The sequence below is a fragment of the Sparus aurata genome, chromosome 9 (assembly GCF_900880675.1).
Source record: "Sparus aurata chromosome 9, fSpaAur1.1, whole genome shotgun sequence".
Taxonomy (NCBI): domain Eukaryota; kingdom Metazoa; phylum Chordata; class Actinopteri; order Spariformes; family Sparidae; genus Sparus; species Sparus aurata.
Window position 1 is genome coordinate 23,872,837 of NC_044195.1, and position 22,080 is coordinate 23,894,916.

Below are 22,080 nucleotides of genomic sequence, written 5' to 3' on the forward strand. Positions count from 1 at the left end.
CACATCAACAGTTTAATTCAGACCTGTCTTGATGTAACCTTACTTGCAATATTGTGTCCACTTCACTTTTAACTCTAGTATTTAAGAGTAACCTGCACGACGTCATGATCCGAAATCAAATAACACCTACTTTGTAGCTTGTTGGCATCTGAAGTTAAAGAACAGACGAACTAAAAATGTAAATTTGCAACAAACATATCACAGCTTTGTTCATGTATTCAATAGCATCAGCCGAGTCATATTTTCATATTAAGAAAGTTATAAAACCCACTGAGGAATACTGTGATAGCAACAGTAAAGTCAAAACAACATATTCTCATTCTGCCCCAGGCTTTTCAGAGAAACCTTTATCAAGTCAGCTTTGGTTTATTTCCATCTTTGACAACTTTGAAGTTTAAACTCCATCTAATACCCCTTTTACAATGGACAAAAAAAACACTAACACCCACTAACATCTGGCTTTTGTCTTCAATGGGAAAGGGTAAAACTGGCATTCCTTCCAGAATCAAATGACTCTTCAGCAGCATTGCCAAATATCCATGAGTCCAACTTTAGCCAACGATTACCAAGTTAAATTAAAAGACAAGCGCAACTGTTCATATTGTTCATGAAAACAGTTAAAGCCGTAAGCAAATTAGATAAATAACGAATTAGTGGTGAATTACAAACAACTCTACTTGAGCACAGCACTTTAGTGAGACAATTTGTTCAGTTTAAGTTTTACTTAACATCTGATTTGTATTCAAGTCAGTATCACATCTCTCAAATTGAATGTCTTTTACATATAATTATATTAAAAAAAAAATCAGCGATCCCCATATCTAACTATATTGTATAGATGTCCTTGCTTATAACGTGTTAAATGGAAACTCTTCAGTTTGTGAGTGAGCCTCTATTTCTTTCCGAGTCTGTTATCTTTTATCGGCTGATGGAGGAGGCACGATTACTCACCATAATGTCTGGGTCATAAAGCTTTACAACACACGCACACATGCCTGCTACCACCTTGTCTCTAACAGAATGATACAAGTGTGTTTGTGTTGGCTGGTGGGAGGCTGTTTTTCTTTTAATACTCCACAGAACCAAAAGTGAGTCATCGTTCTCTCATGCCCTAGTCTACATCCCAACAAACCTTCCTCCAACACAATCGGCAGGTCTCTCAGCCAAATCAGTCTGAGCAGTGGGCGGATGGAATGGTATACGGTTGTTTGGCTGACAAGATGAACGGCATCAGCAGAAGTGTTTCTATTTTTGAGTTGATGAGGTATACATTATGGTCTCCCTTGACTAGTCCCTCTCAATACCACTTAACACACAGTATCAGTCATCTAATTACATGGTGTCTGTGTAGATCAATCCGGTTTGTACCCATTCCTGCCTCTGAAGTGTCAGCAAGTTCCCTTTTCACGCAAGGTCAGTAAAAAAAATTAAAAAAAAAGACTAACTCTTCAATTACTAAAACTCATGTTAAATTTGACTTATCAAAGTACAGCTTTCACTACAATTCAGCTGCTATAGAAAAGGATGGATGTCAATGGAAAGCTAAAGCTATTAATATATGAAACGAACTGGTAGAGATATTTAAAAAGATTGCTATGAAGTGGCTCAAATTTCTCAAAGCTTCCCATCTTTCCTCAAATTCTCTCAATACGTTTTCCAGTTTCCTTTAGGTTAGGATTAGGGTTAATTTTCATCTGTTAAATATACACCACTATGTAAAAATACCTTCCCCTTACTTAGTTGATTTGCTCTGCTCCATCCTAATCTGAGCTAGGTCCCTAAAGGGCCATGGTATGACAGTATTGATCTGTCACTGACCAGCCAAGTATCGATGGAGAATGCTACTGTCGATCTTAGTTTGTTTCAGCTTTTCCAAAATTTTCGGAGTATCCGGATGACGCCTCAGAGCAAATCTATTTTTATCCTCTTCCTGGTATCATAGTTAGTAACAGTACGCAAACAGAGGGTTTTTTTTTTAATGTCTGCCTTAACAAAAGATTTCATGGAATGAATCAAGTGTTTACTGGAAAAGAATCAAGATCCTCATCTGTTTTCTTTGCCTTTGAATCAGCTGTTGAAACAAGTCAACGAGAGTTCATGAGATCAATAATTGTGAGACAATTACACTCCAAGCATTGACCCATTTCCCTGCCTTCTCATTTGTTTGTGCATGTGCAAGATTACAAGTGGGGAGAAGAGGAGAGAGCACTGAGTGGATTTACAAGTGATGACTTCATCAGGGCCTAATTCTCTGACGACAGCAGCGCTATCATAAGCACAGCTTAGCAACGTACAAAAACTGTTTTTCCGCTTTACTGTCAAACAGGGTTTGTCCTCAGGGTTTTTCTGCTCTTATATTAAGCATACTCTAATTTTATGTCTATGTTTCACTGCATGTATATGCAGAGGCCAGGATTAGGTAAGTTAGGTAAACCTTTAATGAACAGTTCACCCCAAAATCAAAAATACATATTTTTCCTCTAACCTGTAGTGCTATTTATCCATGTAGAGTTTTTGTTGCAAGTTGCTGAGCTTTAGCATAGAGTGTCCCCCTTCTCTTGAATAAATGGATCCAGATGTCACTTGGCTTGTGATGCTCAAAGCACCGAAAAACTGTTTTATCAACAATTTCTCTTTGTAGAGATCATGATGTTACCAAAGACAATCCACAGACCTTGTTGTAAGAAGTTTCATGAAGGAAATATTTTCTTTTCTACTGAACTATGGTACCGATGCACTGAAGTGAGCTTGCATATACACATGGACGAGAGGCTCGAGACAGCACGGGATGTAAACATTAATGGTGACCACAAATGAAAAAAGCCGTTTGTACATTCATATTAAAAAAAGTCTTGCTCAAAAGTGGCAAGAACTGCCAAAATCGGATCCAACATGTCCATCACTACATATTAATAACAGCAGTGCACATCGCCCTCTTCTGGTGACAAAAGTTAACAAGTATATTTTGTTCACAGTTTTTAAAACTTAGATTTATACTATCGACAACAGTTGGATTAAATTTCATATCAAATTGATGTTAACATTAAATGGGGGTCTCCATAAATAGGATGCAGCCTCATGCTCTTTACTCATATCGGAATCTGCAATTAATCAGGCTTTTTGTGAATGTTCATATGAGAATTAGTATTGATTTTAACTGCAACAGAAACATGAAAAAAACCTTAGGCTGCTCTAATTAACACTTGTTGAAATTGAAACTTGGATTATCCTGAGTCAAAACAAAAAAAATAAAACAAGTCTTACCTGTTACAGCAAATGGAGGACCACAGGAGAACATGAAAGAGACAAAAAAGAAAAACAAATTAATGACAGCCTACCAGGGGGTCAGGAAGTAAACACTTTGTCTTTACTTTAAGTAAAGATGGAAATAACCGTACACATTTGCCAGTCACCAGTGCAATGTTGATAGATTCACAATGGGAGTAAAAATGGAACATTTGTTTTAGAATTAATCTCCTTTCATACTTATAAGAAAGAGTCCACACATAACAAACAGACATAAAATAAAGCAGCTGACTCAGTCACAGACCAACATTGTGGGGCACCATGCTCCATCATTGCACTTTATCTATATTTAAAAATCAGAGGGCAAACACTCACATGAATTCATGTGATTTCTTTGAACATTATATGTTTATCACAGTGCTGTATTGTGAGGCTCTAAATGCTCATCTCACTGGCTGTTAGAAGCTGCACTGAGACTTCAGGGAAGTAGGCTGGTACATACTGCCATCTGGTGGTACACAGTAGAGCCATGTTTCACTACCAACTAAACTTCCACTAAGGATTGTAGGAGGTGAATTCCTGTTATGTACCAAATTTCTGCCCGAATGCCACCAATTAAACCTAAACTTAACACCTCTTTGTCTTTGTTGTGCCTGCTGACCAGAGAAATGTCTGACATGTCATAAAAAGTCATTCAGCAAGCCATTTGAGTCACTCATTTATTTTCTTTGAAACATAAAGCCTCATTAAGCCAGCAGACTTTCATCTCTGTCTGGTATTAGACAGCAGGAGTTTGTATATTAATAGTCTGTAATTAATATTACACAGAACCATATATTTGGTTGCAAGAAAGTGACAACTAGTACAGGTTTTATTTATATATTCATTTTCATATTTTGAAATGAAAGATTCTTATACGGGTATATCGTGCAACCACTATTCAAATGAATACAGGTTGTAAATCATTAATCCCTACATCTTCTTGGATGTTCAGGATAAATTTCAACCCAATCCAGTAAAAAAATAAGCAATTGGTGAGGCTTAAAATACAAATACAAGAATCACATAACGTATTAAATTCAGCTTAAAGTGCCACAATTAAAAAAAGTCATAGATGTCAGCCTACAATAGCAGCACACTTGAAAGCAAGCTGTCGTCAGAAGTGAAATAATTTCTTCTTCTGACATAATAACAATGACTTAACAATTACATATTAATAATATTTTCTATCAGCCAGGACAGCGTAACTAAATAATGTTTTCACCATGTAGGTCAAGACATGTTAACAGCTTGCTGCTAATTAAATGTGTCTAATTACCTCAAAGAAATCACATCAATATTCCCATTAATTAGCCCTGTTGGATGCAAAAGTCCTCACGCTAATGCAAGTATATATTCCTATTAGTGAGTGTATATTTGAGAGCAGCTCAATGTCACTGTGAGAAAATAACAACCTTAAACAACCTCTTAATCTGTTGTCATACCTCCGATGCTCCAAAGCAACCAAGTAATAAAGACTTACTCTGCAGAAACAGCTATTTAAAAAGATACTAAGGAGTGTGACATTTTACCGCTAATTATCCTGCCTGGACCCTGGGAAGGACTGTGGCTCATGTCAGGTCCCACTTTAAAGTCCCAACCTCCAATTGGATGCAGTAAACACCCCACCAGCTCAAACTATCTGGACCTTTGAGATAAGACACTCACTGGCCAACTATTTTCCTTTTTCAACTGTGCATTCAAGTATGGTTGCTGATTTATTTATCTGTTGTTTTTTTACTCATATTGATTTGATTCCTGTGAATGGATCGCAACACTGAGTTCCTTTCACCCTAAAATCTTGCGCCCAACAACATGAAAGCATCGACAAATGCAAAAACCTTTACAGCCGATTCACTTTCAACTGCAGCAATACACATTAAAAATGCACTTTTAATGATTACAGCAATGGACAACCAAATCTGCAGAATAAATGTTGGAGTTGTATGTTTCTTTATGTTGCAACTTTAGCTTTCTTTTTGGTTCAATTTTCAATTGTATCTTGTAACTATGTTGTGCTTATTATCTAGTAAGGTCAAGGCACAAAAACACTTCAGCACAACACAAAGATCTTGTTTTGGCTTAAGATACTTGTTTTTGGTCATCATAAACACAGATGGACATGTCTGGTTGAAAACATGCCCTCTGTCAGTGCAAACACGGCAGTAGATGTCCCAACTTCCCGTCAGAAATATGCCCCAACAAATCAAAAAAGTTGATTATCACGCCTTTGTACAAAGATGAAAACACAACAGCTGCATTTAAGATGCACAAAATACAAAAGGATATGAAAAAAGGGCAATATTATGGCAAAGAAGATCATCAAGATGTGTCATTACAAGTCCAAACAGGTTAAAAAGGAAATGTGCCTTTTCTTATAAACTGAGGGGACAACGGACCACGATTGTTTGGTCTGAAAAAGATCATTCTACATGTGTGAATACAGATTTTAATTTAGTTTACAGTCAAGGTTTTTTCATAACTAATACCAGTAATGGTGATACCTCCAATAAAATGCTGGCTTCAGTATGCGTTTACACGAGTCACCATACTGATCAAGTACTACTTCCTTTTATCTGAGTCATTAGACACGAGACCCTACTACTTGCCAGTAGCATCTTACACCTGTAAGTAACCAATATCCATAAATAGCAAGCCATTTGGGTAATCTTGTGTAAGCACATCCACAGCAAGAAAAGTAGTACTTCTGGTACACTGGTATTGGATTGATACTTGTTATTGGCTGACACACAAAGCTCAGATATCAGAAACAGGAAAAGAAAAATTATCAGCATATCTCCACTTCCAGCATCATAATTGTGGTTCTGCTGTTTCACTTCTCCCTCCGAGCATCAAGGCTAGCCTGTCTGAATGGAAGCAGTAACAGCAGCGGTACTTCAGCACTCTCGCACAGTCATCTGACCAGTCAATTTTAAGACAGTCTTTTGAGGGCTTGAAAAATATGGTGCCTTTAAGCCTAAAAAAGGCATCTGGACCATCACATGACCCACATACATACAGTACATGCAATGTGTATTGAGTATGTGTGTCCATAGCTTGCCAACCAGCAGGGGGTAGTACAGCCCCATGTTCAGAACTCAAAATGGTCTGTAGGCAGACTATAGTTGGCCTTAATGCTACAGTGACTGTGCTAAAAAAGACCAAAAGAGGTGTGTTATGCTAAGAGATTAGTTGTCAGATAGAAGTGGGTGAGCTGCACTACAAAACACACACAGTCTGCTTCAAAATAGTGTTACATTCAAAAGCCTTACAAAATAAATTGCAAGTAAAGGCACCATTCCTGCAGCTTTGTTGACAAATCCGCATATTTAAATGCATTTAAACATAGACATATAAACAAGTAAAGTGCAGATATTAAATATTACAGAAAATGTTCTATTTTGGTGTGCTACCTAAATAAATCAAATATATTGGAAACAGTGATTACAATACACACACAACATTGATGTACCGGACACAGACATGACGAAGAGCGTCTCTGTGCTTGAGAAGCAGCTGGCTAGACTATTGAGAGGGAAAAGAGAAAAATAATAAAAACAAAAAGCTTCACCCCCTCTCCCTCCAGCAGCCTTTCTCATTCAGCCACAGAGCATAGAGAAGAGGATTAGCTCACACAAAGCAAGAATGAATATCAAACCCTATGGGAAAAGACACTCACTGGTGAGAGCTCTCACGTCATCACAGCTGAGCAGAAAGGCTGAAACTATCAGACTACAACAACCTGAGCAAGCTGGACCTATGAACCCCCTGTGACACTTCATGAAGATCAGCCAAGGCAGTCGTTATTTTAAGGATGTTTCTTAACAGAGAAAATCATTTCCCCCCTGCTTACAGGATCTTTGTTAAGCTAGGCTAACCCTGTCCCAAGTCTAGTACAGACATGAGATTGATAGAATTCTTTGCATCTCACTTTCTAACCCAATTTAAATTTTTTCTTTAAAAGCGATGGATTTCGCAACATGTCAAACTACACCTTTAAATAACGATTCAATTTTTTTTGCAGTTACCAAAACAAGATTCAGGGCCTTGATGATGATTTTTTTCAGCCGTGTTCACATAAATTGAATGATTCTAGAGCCGACACATTAGTCAATTAATCAGCAACATTACGATGATCAGCCTTCCCTTGCACTAAATGTCATGTTGTAGTGACCAGTTTTAAGGTTTACCTTGGTATAAAAATTATTCATATCATATTAGTACATTTGTTGATAGACGATATAAAAATCTAGCATTTTGAGGTATTACAAATATATATGTTTATATCAGGTATCATGTCTGCCAGGACATAGGCCTAATATTTGGTGAAATTGTGGGAAAGCATTTTTTTTTAACCCTAAGAGAACTTGACATTTTTCTTTGATTTAAGGGTATTTGTGACTGACAGTGATAGCAATATTTGTTTCATACTGCAATATATTCAGAGATGTTAACATACGGTCTTTCTTATACCATTGCAACCCTAGTTGTAAATAAAATACAAGTAATTTTAAGAAGCCACCCAGACTTTTTGACCAAATGATTAATCAAGTAAGTAATCATTACACTAATAATTTATGAAAATAAAAAAGAAGTTTGTTGCAGTCCTAGCTGATTCCTCACCCTTTCGACAACATACAACATGTATGGCATGAAAATAATCAAGCCTTAGTGAATAAGGCTGAACCCATATTCAGGGAGCTGTAGACAAATTATCATTGTTGCGAAAAGGACACCATCCTCATAGTAAAATAACAAAAACAATGCAGCTGGTCTGGTCTGGTCAGGTCAGCACATCAGCAATGAGAACAGTGGGGTGAATTAAGTATGGCACTATCTTTTGATCAATTACTTTGCCTATGTGTATATCCTTAGATGACCTCTACAGATTAATTCCCGTCAGGCTAAAAAAAACAAGCACACCTTTAATGAACCAAACAGAGAGAGAGATGGAGATAATTGTGTGAAAGACATGGAGAAGAAAAAAGCCGATAGCAAAGTCATCTACTGCATTCTCTCTTTGAGTGTGTGTGTGTGTGTGTGTGTGTGTGAGAGTCTGTGTGTGTGCGTGTGCGAGTCTGTGTGTGTGTGTGTGTGTGTGTCTGTGTGTGTGTGTGTGTGTGACTCCTGAAGCTGACTGGACAGTGTTCTGGCCACAGGAATGCCGACCATGATTCAGCACATTGCCTGCATGTTTAGGGGAATGACAGTGGCAGCCCACTAAAGCCTAAATATAAAAATGCGTGGCTGAACATTAAACCTCGATCAGCACCAATTCATAGTGTTATACATTTCACAAATATCATGCTACAAAATAATGAATCCTACTTTATCTTTTTAGTCATTAAGACAGGTCTTAGGCGATTCTTGTTTCAATCTTCGTACTAGGGCTAATAAAATCATCTCCATATTTACAACATCTTTAGAAAAATAAAAAAGCACCGCTTTCCCTCTGAAGGTCTCTATTCTCCTGAGCAAAATGTATTTTGTTGCTATAAAAATCAAGCAGGTGTGAATGAGAAAAGTACTTTCTGTGCAGAACGTAAAACACCTATAGAAGGTACTTCACTCAATGTCCAGCCACAACAAAATACTCATAGAATTCAGCACTGGATCAGACAATCAATGACAGACACCAGAGATTTATAAATGGGGGATGGAAACAGTGCGAATCTCAGAAAAAAAGACAACAAATTCACAGTAGAAACAGAGATTGTCATTTTTTCATTAACATGGATCAGGTTGGCTCTGGCAGGTTTTCAAGGAACTTGAAAAATAAGTGTCATTTCATCACCAAATCTCACTTTGCAGCTAGACTGTGGTGTCAGCAGTATTGGAGACAATGGGAGATGCATGGAGAAACGCACTCAAACAAAACATAGCTAATGTCATATGACTTCTGATGAAGAAATGCCTGAAGAAAATTAAAGACCACACTTCAGAGAGTGGGTTTACCACTGATACATCTGTCAACACGTTGTTCATCCCTCAAATTTGAGTGCATTCTACGGAAAGTCTGCAGTCTCGTCAGCGGAAATCAGTCTGAACTGCCTCATTTGATCACAAATTATCAGCCTCGTCAATGATTTGGGGGTGAAAAACTCTCAGAAGTGTATTCTCTTATTTTGTGGAGGCCTTTCTTCATATGAAGTAATACAGCGTAGATATGTTAGATTGAAGTGTGTTTCTCTGTGCATTTCAAAACAGCAGTCTTGCCCCAAAGATTCAGTGATGTTTTGACCCTTCATTCTTTTCCAAGTTCTTTGGACTTGAAGTGCGAACCATGACAACATCAGTGGGTGTGTGATGTGCTACAGGTTGGCAAGGAAGGAGGGAGAAGGCCATTTGTCTTGAACATATAAGCAGTCTACACATTCATTCATTCATTCATCATCATAAGTTACATGCCTATTATTTGGATAAAAACTAATATCTGTATTAACAGAACAAAAGCTTGCAATCTGACATCTTGCAAGTATGGCTTTCTTCCACTTAAAACTGGTGGAAACGTGGCCTGGTTCGGGTTTCAAGAATCCTGAATGGAAGTGGTTCAAGAACCACAGACAATTTGGTGGGAAAGAAATGAGATAGAGGCAAACATTGAACCTCATGAACCCAAAAGGAGGACAGGCAATTTTGAGTGTGACAAAGTGAATGAGTCAACTGGTCATGGTTGTATGGTTACATTGGCTGCAACTAATGATTATTTTCATTATGCATTACTCCGCCAATTAGGGCCGGGTATCAAACCACAATACTTTGAACCAACCATATTGCCTCGATCCTACTGAATATCCAAAAATGTCTTTCAATACCAAATTTCAATACCTAAAGAGTTCATCTCACCAGCATCAGTGGGCCAATAAGCATGCAGCATGATTGTTGTGCCAAGATCTAATAGTGCTGGTGATTAGCTGCAGAAATAACACGAGAAAGGGTTCTCGTTCAAGGTTTAAGGTATTATTCGTACCAGTATTGAATTTTTTAATTTTTTTAAAAAGCTACCTAGCCCTATCGTTTTGTCTATGAAAAAACACAAAGACATCTTTGAAATTGCTTATTTTGTCTAAACAGTCCAAAATCCAGACTCTACATCTGCCATCGTATATGACAAAGAAAAGCTGCACATTTTTACACTTAAGAAGCTGAAACTATGAAGCGTTTTTCACTAGAAAAATGACTGAAAATAAGTAATTGGCAACAAATGTTTCTTTTGATCGACTACATGCTTAATTGTTGCAGCATTATTTTGTAATGACCAAGAGCCTCTCTAGTTCCTAAAGTCAACTCATTTTGATGCAGTATGAAGCCCTCAGTGGAATGATGATAAATAGATGAACAAATGAACAACTGCTTCTGCCTGTGTTGTACAGGTACATCAAGAGCCAAAATAAAAACAGCAGGAACAGCTTCTCGTCAGGGTTAGACCATCATGGCACTGTGCGTGTGTGCATGCATTCAAGGGTGGGAGGGCAATTTTCTCGTAGATGAAAGGCAGGCTAAAACACAATGCATTATCATCCATTACAAGCCATTAGTTTTCCCACCGCACTCTTAAGTGAAACAATCCTGTTTATTGATGGAAAAATAAACCATCAGAAAGAGGGAGGCAGAGAACATGAAATCAATGACGCATCTGCACAAAGCATACAAATAAGCAAAGGGAGAAAAACGTGGGGTGGTTTATGGAGAGATATCCACACGTAAACTGCTCCTTGTTTAGCTTCATTCCGCCATTCATGTTTTCACCACTCAGCTTCAACAGACATAGTAAATATTCAGTAGCGTGTAGTGAGACCTCCCTCCCTCTCCTCGCTCACACACAGCATGTTGCCGCTCTGCTGTGTTCTGGTGTTCTCTGGCTCGGTCTGTGTGGCAGGACTGGGGGAGGCGTCAGCAGCATAACAAATAACAAATGCTGTTTACTTTTAGTGATGTGCAACTATGGACAAACCACAGCTCTATGTATAAAAAGACAACAGCTCACACCCTTGCTGCCATAATATTGGTGTATTTTTTTAAACAAAAAAAATAACTTGAGATTGAGCGTTTGTCAGGACATCAATAAGTGATTCTCACCGATTTAAAAAAGACACAGCACCTGTCCAGCCTTGGACTGCCTATAAAGCCTGTGGTTCATTTCCAGCCAATTTTGTAAGATTATTGAGGAAATAAGGCTAGAAAACAACCTCTCAATATTTTTAAGGCTTGATGGAAAGGCTTTACAAAAGGATTGCTTGAATCATAGGAATAATTGTGACTCAGCAGCCATTTTTTGAAGTCTGGCCTGGACAAACATTATTGAACTAAACAGTATTTTAAGCAAAGTAGCCGCCCAACACTGTGGGGGTGAAATGGATTCTTGGACGCATTGGGATTGTCTCTTGAACAACTATGCCTCGAAGCAGAAAACTCAATCATTTAAAACCCGAATCTCAACTTTATATTCACCTCTTTAAATTGTGTTGAAAGTTGAAAATTACAAATAAATCACAGATATATGTGAGAAAATAAACCAAAGGAAGTTAGAAATTAGTGAATGATCAAGGATCTGATGTGATTGATGTAAAGAAAAAGCATCAATCCTTATCATCTTTAAGATGCGTCTTAACTTTGAAATTCCCATGGCATGTCTGTGGCACTTTGTCCAAGTGCACCTCATCTTAAACCGTGCAAACAGCACCACAAACAGTGGGAATAGCAGCCAGCAAAGAACAAGACCATGATGATAATTACTCCCCTATTGGGGAAAGAAAGGAAAAATCAGCAGTATGGAAATGCTTCGATTTTGATGACAGGACGAGTCAACAGAGAGAGAGGACCCAATTCTCCCTACTGCAATAATATTGAATCAAAATAAAAAGACTTTGTGATATTGGCTAATATTGCATCATTGTGTGAAGAATAGATTTAATATGTGACGAAACCAGTGATTTCCATCAACTGTCAGCGATATTACTTTTAAGAAAAGGCATGCAAAAGGTGAATTTTTTTCTGTAAAACATTTTTAATGATGTTGAAGTGGAATATTGGAAGCCAATATTGGTAGGACAAATCTACAAATGTTTTACAGCCATCTTTTGGTTCTACAGGGAATGAGTGTTCGATACTACAAATACACAATATTTAGAGTATGATTACATTAGTATTACCAAACATACAGTCCCAAATGTCATTAGTTATTAAAGGAACACCATCTTTGATAGATCAAGAAACCAAGATGTGGACAATGACAGACTGAAAATCTTGACACCAGGTATGTCCGAGTCTGTGATATAACCTCCCCCAAGCCAATGCTCATATAAACCATGCACAGAGCACACTGTTGAAGAACATCGTGGAGCAACACAATAGCAGGATTTATCAAAGCTCAAACAGTGATGCACAACTCTACTCAGTCTGGTTCCATCTGGTCCAGTCTGCCGTGTCCTCAGTGGTCTCAACGAGGTTCAGTAGACCCGACTAAGTTGGGTTAGGTCAGGTGGGGTCATTTCCTCTGCGCGTTGTGAATTTTGGGGATCTCGTTGATCTCCACACAATGAGCAACGGGCCCAGCACACACTGGGTCCCTGCGCTGCCAGGGGGAAGATTACATTCAAAACAGACAGCAGCAGAGATAGCCATCATGCTGCCAGCCAGCCAGCCCGCCAGCCTACATTCCCCTGAGCCTTCACACACTCAAACACACATATACACGCTGTGTTCAAACCAACAATAGCACTGTGTCAAAAATATGCAGTATCCTCATTCATTTCAATGACAGTATTGCGTTGGCACCACAGCAACAAAAAGATGCAGGCTGGTTTGTAAAAAAATGTTTTCTTTTTTTTTTACCTGCCACAACTTTTGCCACAGTGCATCATCACTGACACCGTGTAGGCCAGTCAAATACATGCAAGTGGACATTCTTGGTAGCTGAAGGAAGATGGCACATAAATGGAGACACAAGGAGTGACTTAAAGAAAAAGGATGCGAAACTGGAAAACTCAAAACACTCAAAAACAAAATATCTAATTGGTCCATTAGAACCGAACTGAAATACCTTCACAGCCAGATATCTAATAATGAACAAAACGTATAGGAATGACAATTACTACGTTTAAGTTGATGTTTATCTTTATGTCAAAGTGCAGAGAGGGTAGTGACCACATGCACTAAAGAAGTGGCGGCTGTCGCTCAGTCCATAGGGACTCTGGTTCCCAAACATAGGCTTGGAACCATTAACACATTTTTTGCAATGATCCATCAAATGCGCTCATCAAACATTTGTGACAAAAACATGTAACCAAGGCAGGATATCTTATAGTTGAAAAAATAAAAAAAATAAAAATCAATTTAATTATTGTAAGTCATCACATGCATTTTCTGCAAAAAACAAAAAACACAACTTATATTTGCGCATATCGGACAACATATAGCCATATATCTGTGTTAGGCCAATATCAGCCAATAATGTCAGTGAACAGAGTCAAGACTCAAGCTCTACAATCAACCCATCTTGCAAAATCATGTCTTCAGACTGAAGGTTTGAAATAAGAACTTAACTCGGCATGCACACACACAGAAAGTTGCACATGATCTAACTGCACAAAACCACATCCTAAAATTCAAGAGTCGTGCATGAGAAAAACCCACATAAGATTACATGAGACTTCATGCTTTCACACTAGTTACATTTTGCTCATACCATTAAACATTTCACACACTGTTCTTATCAACGATTTACCATGAATGGCCTATAAACCCGAGCAGTCTGCCCACACACACACACACATAAGGACCACCCACCCATCTTCAACATATTCCATTAATGGCTTGTTAGTGCACATAGAGAAAATGCACCATTGACAGCCTCCTTCATTCAAAGAAGTGCACATCTACTGACACTCTAAAGAGGTTCTACCATTTTACAGCTGAGCCTTAGGTGCTGATTTATGAAGGTGGGGTCATCCAACACATTAAAACCTGAAAATATGTTGACAGGAGCCGTACAGGAACCAAAGGAGCAGTACAACCACTGACATGGGCCACAGCCAACTAGAGCACACTTGTAAATAAATTACGTCCACATAGAGAAAAAATCCGCTTTTATGTGAGCGATTGGCTCCTCTCCAATTAGTACACAAAGGACAAAAGGTCACAGGTCTTAGAAACGCTTCCATTAAAGTGACTTTAAAGGTGACATTACTTATGCTTTACTGCCTCTTTGCACAAAATGACCATCATTTTCAGCAGGAAAGTGAAAGTAATCAATACCAATCATTCCTTTATCAGAAGATTTAAGGCAATAAGTTAATAATTTTGGGCATGAGCTTTAAGTGGAATGATGTCATGATTTTATGAATATATAATGTCATAACTTTCAAAATTCTGTAGTCCAAAAAAAGCAAATAGAAAATAAAAATGCACACAAAATTTGTGGTCGAGTCATAACTATATATAGTTAAAAAGGTGAGTGACAAATATCAACCTGTCTTAACGGCATGGGGGGGTGTTTTTGCTGGAAATGGTTCAATGCCCCACTAAACAAACTGAACTACACATTATGCAGTAAACACTAGGTGAAGTTCCACCTAAACACAAGTGAACATTGGTGCAACATTTGCCAGTTGTAAACAGTAGAGCCTGACCGATATTATCGGCCGATATTAGGCATTTTCCAAACTATCGGTATCGGCATTTATAATGCACCTTCATCGCTATTCCGAAGAAAGTGAATGTTGAGAGGCACTTTCGAACTGTTCATAAAAAGTACGACACTGACCTCCCTTCAAAAAGCGAGGTGAGAAAGAGAAAGGTGAGGGATCTAAAATCACAGTTAATAGGACAACAGTCGTTTTTCACACAGCGGAATCCACACGCAAAGGCTGACACCGAAGCATCGGGTGAGTCACTCTATCATTAAGCATAAGAAGTCCTTCCAAGATGAAGACGTGATAAAAGTGGCCTTCGTTGAGGCAGCTGACTTCTTGTTTTGGGATTTTAAAAACAAACCAGAAATATTACCATCAATCAAGGCTCTTCAGCTATCAAGAAGTACAGTTTCACAGCGCTGTGAAGTAATGGCAGAGGATTTGACACAGCAGGTTCGGAGAGACATCTCACTGCAATTAGACGAGTCTACGGACACCAGCGATACAGCCCAGCTGTGTGTTTTTATTCGAATGGTGTTTACAACTATGACTGAAGAAGAGGAGCTATTAACATCACTGCCCATGAAAGAACGCATGCGGGGAGAGGACATTTTTCAGGCATTCAAAAACTTCATGGAAAAAACCACCAGCTCCCAGGTGTGTAAATTAAGCGCAATATTGATGGCTGTTTGTCACCTATGTGCATTACTACTGTCAATTTTTATGTGCAATACCAAGGGTTACATTACTCTCTCAAAATCAGTTATGCATTGTGTTATATAAAGTATACTCAGTGTATCTATAAATAAGTAGATGTTTTTATGTATTTATTATGTAGGTAGATCATTTTGACCTGGTCATTTAAAAAGTAGCTCGCAAGCTAAGAAAGTGTGGGCACCCCTGCTCTACAACGTCCCTGTTAGCAACACTCGTGTTTAGAACGCCACAAAACCTATAATATATTCTGATGTTCCTCTGTTCTGTTATGACAATAAAACAAACACTTATATTATTTCAGTGAGGACTCATAAATAACTACAAATAACTAATGTTACGAAAATCTGTTCACGTTTTGTGATGCTTTTCTGGATTTATTTTTTTAATATATATCGGCCGATATATCAGAATATTGGATTTTAAATCACCAAATATTTGGATCGGTATCAGCCTTAAAAATCCTTAATCAGTCGGGCTCTAGTAAGCAGCCTCAAAAACTTCCAGAGTTTAATAAACATGTCTTTTACGCTACTAAAACTCAATTTTAACGGGCTTCACAACATATATGTGTTGCTAATTAGATTGTGTACAACCATCGCATTTTAAATCACTATGCCATTTCCGTTTATTGCCTCACAAACTAATCTCAAAAACCGAAGCAAAGCTGCCCTACATTTAAAATGTATCACTTCTTCTTTTCCAATCCAACTTTTATCACAAGTAAATCAAGTAAATGACTTGACAGTGTTTTACAGAATGTAAACAACCCTGTGGAACAGTTTGCTTATTCAATGTGCTGTATGCTACAATTACTCACATTATGGTTTATCTGCACTCAGATATAGAAATAACAAAGTTGAATTCAGCATGAGCAGATCATCAAACATTAAATGGCTTGAATCTGGGGGAAAAAGCTTGATTCAGAAAAGCAGTTTGTGGTCTTAAGTCTGCATGAGCTAGTGTGGTTTGAATTAGCTGATGAGGCTGTGCTGTCATCTCTGTGTTTTTTGTCAATTGAGGTCAGTTTGTTAAGAATGGACAGTTGAAATTGCAGCCTTCATTAGCAAGAAAACGCACGACTTCAGCAGGCACTGTGTCAACTACTTGCACTTGTGTGACAGCAGGTAAACTAGAGAGAAATGAGCCGTGAGCCTAATTCGCCAAGACAATCTTCTCATTTGTTCCAAGGGCTTTGGTTTCACCCAAATGCTACTTATCATCAAAGACAATAATCCACCTGATCCCCATAGATTTCACATTCCTCAGAGTTAAATGTCATGTGATAACAGTAGCCATCCTTCGGTATCCATCTAACTGGCCTATAAAGACAGACTGAAAGAAAACATCATAACACCCATGTTACAGAACCAGTCCTGTAATCACCTCATCTTGGTTTCTCCTCCCTAACTGTTTATAACTCAGAAATGCAAAACATCCTAAAAGTCAAGGTAATAATAGCAACATCTCCAGAAATCTGCAAGGAATGACTACAATTTAAGCAATTTCCTGCTGCTGCAAGGTGATTAAATTTCCTGGTGACCTGAAAATCAGTTCTTAAAAGCGTATTACTTGGAGGTACTTCCTCTGGACTTATAGTTGGTTTACTGCATAAACCACTAGCAAAGTGTAATGACTGGAGAGGAGTGACAAAGAGAGATGGAGCAAAAGGAAGAAGAGAAAGAGAGATTAAAAAAATCAATAAGCTTTTAGTGAAGCAAAAGGACTACGGCGCTACATGCATGTCGACAAGTAAACCGCCGTCTCTTCCTCATGAGTTCACAGAAAGGGTAAAGGGAGTATTTTAACCTTAAGCCACACAACCAAAATCAAATATTGTCTGGAATGTTTTGCTTCATTTGTAAAATTGGACGATTTAGTTCATTTCTTTCACATTTCTTGCCTCCTCTATCTCTAATTAAAATCATACAACCACTGCTTGTTTCCTGCTTTAAAACAACAAATGTGCTGAGAGTGTGTACAGGGAACTGTGCACCCAGCAGAAATTGTGCCCTGTAAGGCAGACAGCCGCAATACAAGCAAGGGGGCAGTCTAGGTAAAATGTCGAATCACTGCAGCCACTTGATAAAAGACAAGAGACATCAAGTCCAGCTGAGCCCTGCACTGTGTCCCCCTGGCAGAGGACAGACAGACTGTGGAAGCCTGGCCTCTGTCTGCTGGCTATCTAGGAAAACAATAACACTTTTCTTCCCTCACAGCTGCCACAGCAACCAGTGAAATCATCCAGCTTCAAACAGACGCTGAATACTGAGTTGGGCCACAAACACCCATTTAACAGGATGCATCTACTTTAGTTCCAGACTATTGCTAAAATGTGTCTGTGCTTGTGTTAAAACACATCAAACAAATAGAAAAAAGCAAAAAAAAAGCATCTCTTACCCATCCTCCTCTCCATCCACAGTCTTGAGACCAGCTGATGCAGTTAAGGCACTGGTGGCAGCAGTGTTGCCCTCAGCTTCTTGACCCTGGCCAGCACTGGATCCAGATCCAGCCTCCCCTCCGGACAGCTTGGGCAGCGCCAATAAAGCCGACTGGTGCTGTAGGAGCAGCCGCTGGGCGTCCTGCAGCTGGGTGGTGGTGAAGGTTGGCAGGCTAGCATAGAGGGCACTGGCCTGGGCAGCATGAGCCAGGGCCTGGGCACTGCTGTGGTCCTGGGACAAGCTGACACAAGTCAGCTGGCTCTGAGGAACACCATGCTGGGGCATCCTACCACTATTCCCAGTGTTGTGGGCTTGCGGCTGGGCCTGGGGGTCACTCTGAGGGTTGGGAGGAGGCACACTTGGTGCAGATACTTGACTCTGGTGGACTGTTGTGGGCAGCTGGGTGCCCAGGCCCGCATTTTGTATTTGTGTTGGGAGTGACTGTGGTTTCTGCTGCTGGCAGTCCAGGTGACCAGGGTGGCTCTGAGGCTGCTGACCGAGACCTGGTACTCCAACGTGAGAGGGCATATTGGAGGTTGCGGGCTGCTGGGACTGTGTGTGAAGGAGTGCCTGTGACTGCTGCAGGGCCCCCATCATCTGATTTGATCCATTAGCTGGCCCAGAGGGAGCTGATCCAGCCTGGTTGGACAGAGGTTGAGAACCAGCGCCCTGGGGGATACCTTGGTGGGTCTGGGTATACTCTTGCTGCCTCACCTGCACTGGGGCTGCTTGGGGGGTAGCAGATGGCTGCTGTGGCATGGGGGCGTAGCCCATCTTCTGTTGCTGAACACCAACTAGGCCCTGTGTGGAGCCTGTGGGTTGATTAGCAACTGCCTGGGCGTAGGTGAGCTGCTGGTGTGAAGCAGGTGTAGTGAGTCCAATGGTGGTCTGGTGACCCGACATGGCAGCAGGCAAATGAATGTTTGTGGGAGCCGAGGGGGCCACAGTAGTCTTCACATGTGAATGGGTGATGTCCTGGGGGTGCATGTGAGGTTGAGACACTCCCATGCTTAAGCCACTGGGGAGGATTCCTTGATAGCCCTGAGGAGGGGAGGCGTAATCTTGGGCATGCTGGGGCCCTGGGGGTCCCCCAGTCTCTCCGCTGCACACACTCTCAGTATAATGGCTCAATGTACTCATAGTGCTACTGACAGAGCTACCACTTGTGCTTTCCCTCTCTGAGGCCCCAGCAAAGCTCTCAGAGACAAACTGGCGCATGCTGAGAGACCCAGCATCAGATGCAGAGGAGCTGGGAGCAGAGGCTGGGTTCTCCTTGTCATAGAATTCAGTGCATGTCCATCTGCCCTTCTTAAAGGGCTCAGAGCTAGAGTCCAGCTTCACCACCCTGAAGCGAGAACTGGTGGTAGCCACTGCAGGGGCTGGAGCAGGAGTGGATGGTACAGGAGCTGTGGCCACAGCTGTGACAGTGGCACTCGCAGGCTGCAGCACATTAGATCCAAGTCTTCCCTGGATCCCACTGGAGAGTCCCATCCCTCCAGAGGCACTGACAGCAGCAGCAGCAGCAGCAGCAGCAACAGCAGCAGCAGAAGCCGTAGTCGTCATAGTGATGTTGGAGTTGATGTTTTGGTGTTGCTGGCTCATGCCAACATTAGTGGTTGTTATAAGGTTAGCTGCCGCAGCACCACCTCCACCTATGCTCCCTCCACTGCTGCTGCTTATCACATTGAGAGGAAATCCACCGCTGCTACTGCTAGCACTCGTGCTGATCCCCCCTCTCACAGGCACGTTGGCAGAGGTCAACATATTCACATTACTAACACTGCTGGTCTGGGGATTAACTATGCTAACTGTAGTGCCTGTAGCAGAGCTGTGCATTCCAGGGACAGATCCTGGGGCCACAACCCCCACAGGCTGAGCGGCAATACTTGAAGGTGCAGCCTGGGAAACATTCTCTTGAGGGACCCCCACATTAGAAGGCATTTTCTGGGTGACACAAGGTAAAGCTCCAGAAGCGAGGGCAGATGGGGTGCTCCCAGACCCAGAGGATAGAGGGTAGACCTGGGCATGGTTAGGATGATGAGGATGTTGATGTTGATGGTGCACAGTCCCGTTAACCATGGCCCCACCGTGCTGTTGCGCCTGGTTCAGGGCATGGGGGTGTGAGGGCTGGTTGGGGGAGACAGCTCCAGGGGTCTCTGCCTCGTGGAAATTATTCAGCGTCTCCTCTGATGAGCTTCTCTCTGCTCCAACTACATCATTAGCTCGGGAGAGGGACACATCCAGGATTTCAGAAGAAGAGAGGTCCTCTGTGTGGGACTCATCCAGGTCGTCGTAGCTCTCTGTGTCCTCTGCAATACTGTTGTTGGTACTCACAGATATTTGTGCCGGAGTCACACTTGTGATCTGGAAACCACTCTTCTTTTTTATCTGAGCTCCAGCAGACTGTGTGGGCTGGGGCTGGGAATGCAGATTCAGGCTGTGGGGTGGAATATGATGGGGACCCGGGGAGGATGAACCAGCAGGGGGTTGGCACTGAATCAACAGGGAAGGTTGATAATCATCGGCCGGGACGTGGCTGTTATTGACCACCGGGTTGACCGGCGTTGACAGCGCGGAGCCGCTCCCGCTGCCTGTATTGCTACCCCTTCTGTGAAAGACAGCCGGGTGCGCCATCTTTCTAACACTGCCAGAGTCTCCTGCAGGGTCCGGATGATGCATTTCGAGAGAATCCGGGGGGTAGTTTGTCTCTGACAGTACGCAATAAGGTTGCAGTTCGTTAACGGCGCCGTCTTGACAAAACTACGCTCAACAGACAACACGATCAAAAATAAATGTCCTAACCAAGTCTCGCCTGCTCTCAAATATCAGGCAAAGTTGTGCCGATATTTACAGCCTCTCATACACGACTCTCCTGTGACAGTTAGCGAGGCAAAAGAGGCTAGCGACCGCTTTGCTGAGTAGCTAGCGAGCTAACGTCAGCTGATGCCAGTTGTAATTCGCCGGCTAACTACCAGTGTTATCCGTAAGCGCCTTTGTTAAGCACGAGCTAACATTTTGTGTTGTTTCCCAATGAGATGCTGTGCTGTAACCGCCGCTCGCACTGAAAGCGGACTAGCTGCTGAGTAAGTTAGCCTTATGTTGGATGCTAGCCTGACAGAGGAGTAACGTCAGCTAGCTAGCTGCCAGTCTCCATCACCGGCTAGCTAAACACAGACTACAGTGAAGTCGTTTTTAGCTGCTGAATCTCCTCAAAGGAAAGAAAATGAAAAGGAGCAACCTTTTATCCGGTGCGCAGAGATGTAAAACCGAATACAATCACTTAACAGCGGCGTACAAAGGTTTAATCCATCCCTCTGAGTCCTCGTTTTGCTCTTGGTTTTGCTGTATCACTGGTCCTCCCCAGCGGTAGCGTTGTTCAGTATGTAGCCTCCCGCACCGCTGCTGTGGCTCTGTGCTGTGACGGGACTGAAGGGGAGGGGTGCTCCGTAATATGGCGACCGCGCATGGTCTCTGCTGCCAGACATAAAGCAGTCTGGGAGAGGCGGTGACGAACACAACATCAACATCACCGGAAAAGGCCGGAAAGCGCCGAGGAGGGGGCGCTCCCTCAAATGAGATAATAGATAGATAGATAGATAGATAGATAGATAGATAGATAGATAGATAGATAGATAAAAGTCACCCATACAAATTGTACTTGAGTGACAGTCTTAGAGTATAGTTGTGTCTACTGGTTATCAGATCTGATTTTCTGCATTTTCATGATTTTAAGACACATTTTTTTTTTTTTTTTTTTTTTTTAATCTAAAAAAAAACATTATTTTACGTTTGAATACACTATGTTGGCTCTGGTGTATGGAATCTGCAAAGAAAAACAGTAACTCAAGTTATCAAATTGAATGTAGTGGGGTAAAAAGTGCAATAATTTCCTCCAAAATGTAGTGGATTGCAAGTATAAAGGGGCACAAAAGGGTAGCTAATCAAGTAGAGAACAAGTATCTCAGAATTGTACTGAAGTATACCTACTTATTAACTTTCCACCGTGG

General features: G+C 41.0%; 1 protein-coding gene across 1 annotated transcript in view; it reads right to left on the minus strand.

The window, feature by feature from the left end:
- The window catches only part of LOC115588256 (TSC22 domain family protein 1-like), a 34,684-nt gene extending 13,123 nt beyond the window's left edge, over positions 1 to 21,561 (minus strand). Inside the window, exon 1 of the mRNA XM_030428721.1 lies at positions 18,033 to 21,561. Coding sequence (XP_030284581.1) covers positions 18,033 to 20,752 — 2,720 coding nt within the window. The 5' untranslated portion in view covers positions 20,753 to 21,561. The remainder of the gene's footprint in view (positions 1 to 18,032) is intronic.
- Between the last annotated feature and the right edge of the window lie 519 nt (positions 21,562 to 22,080).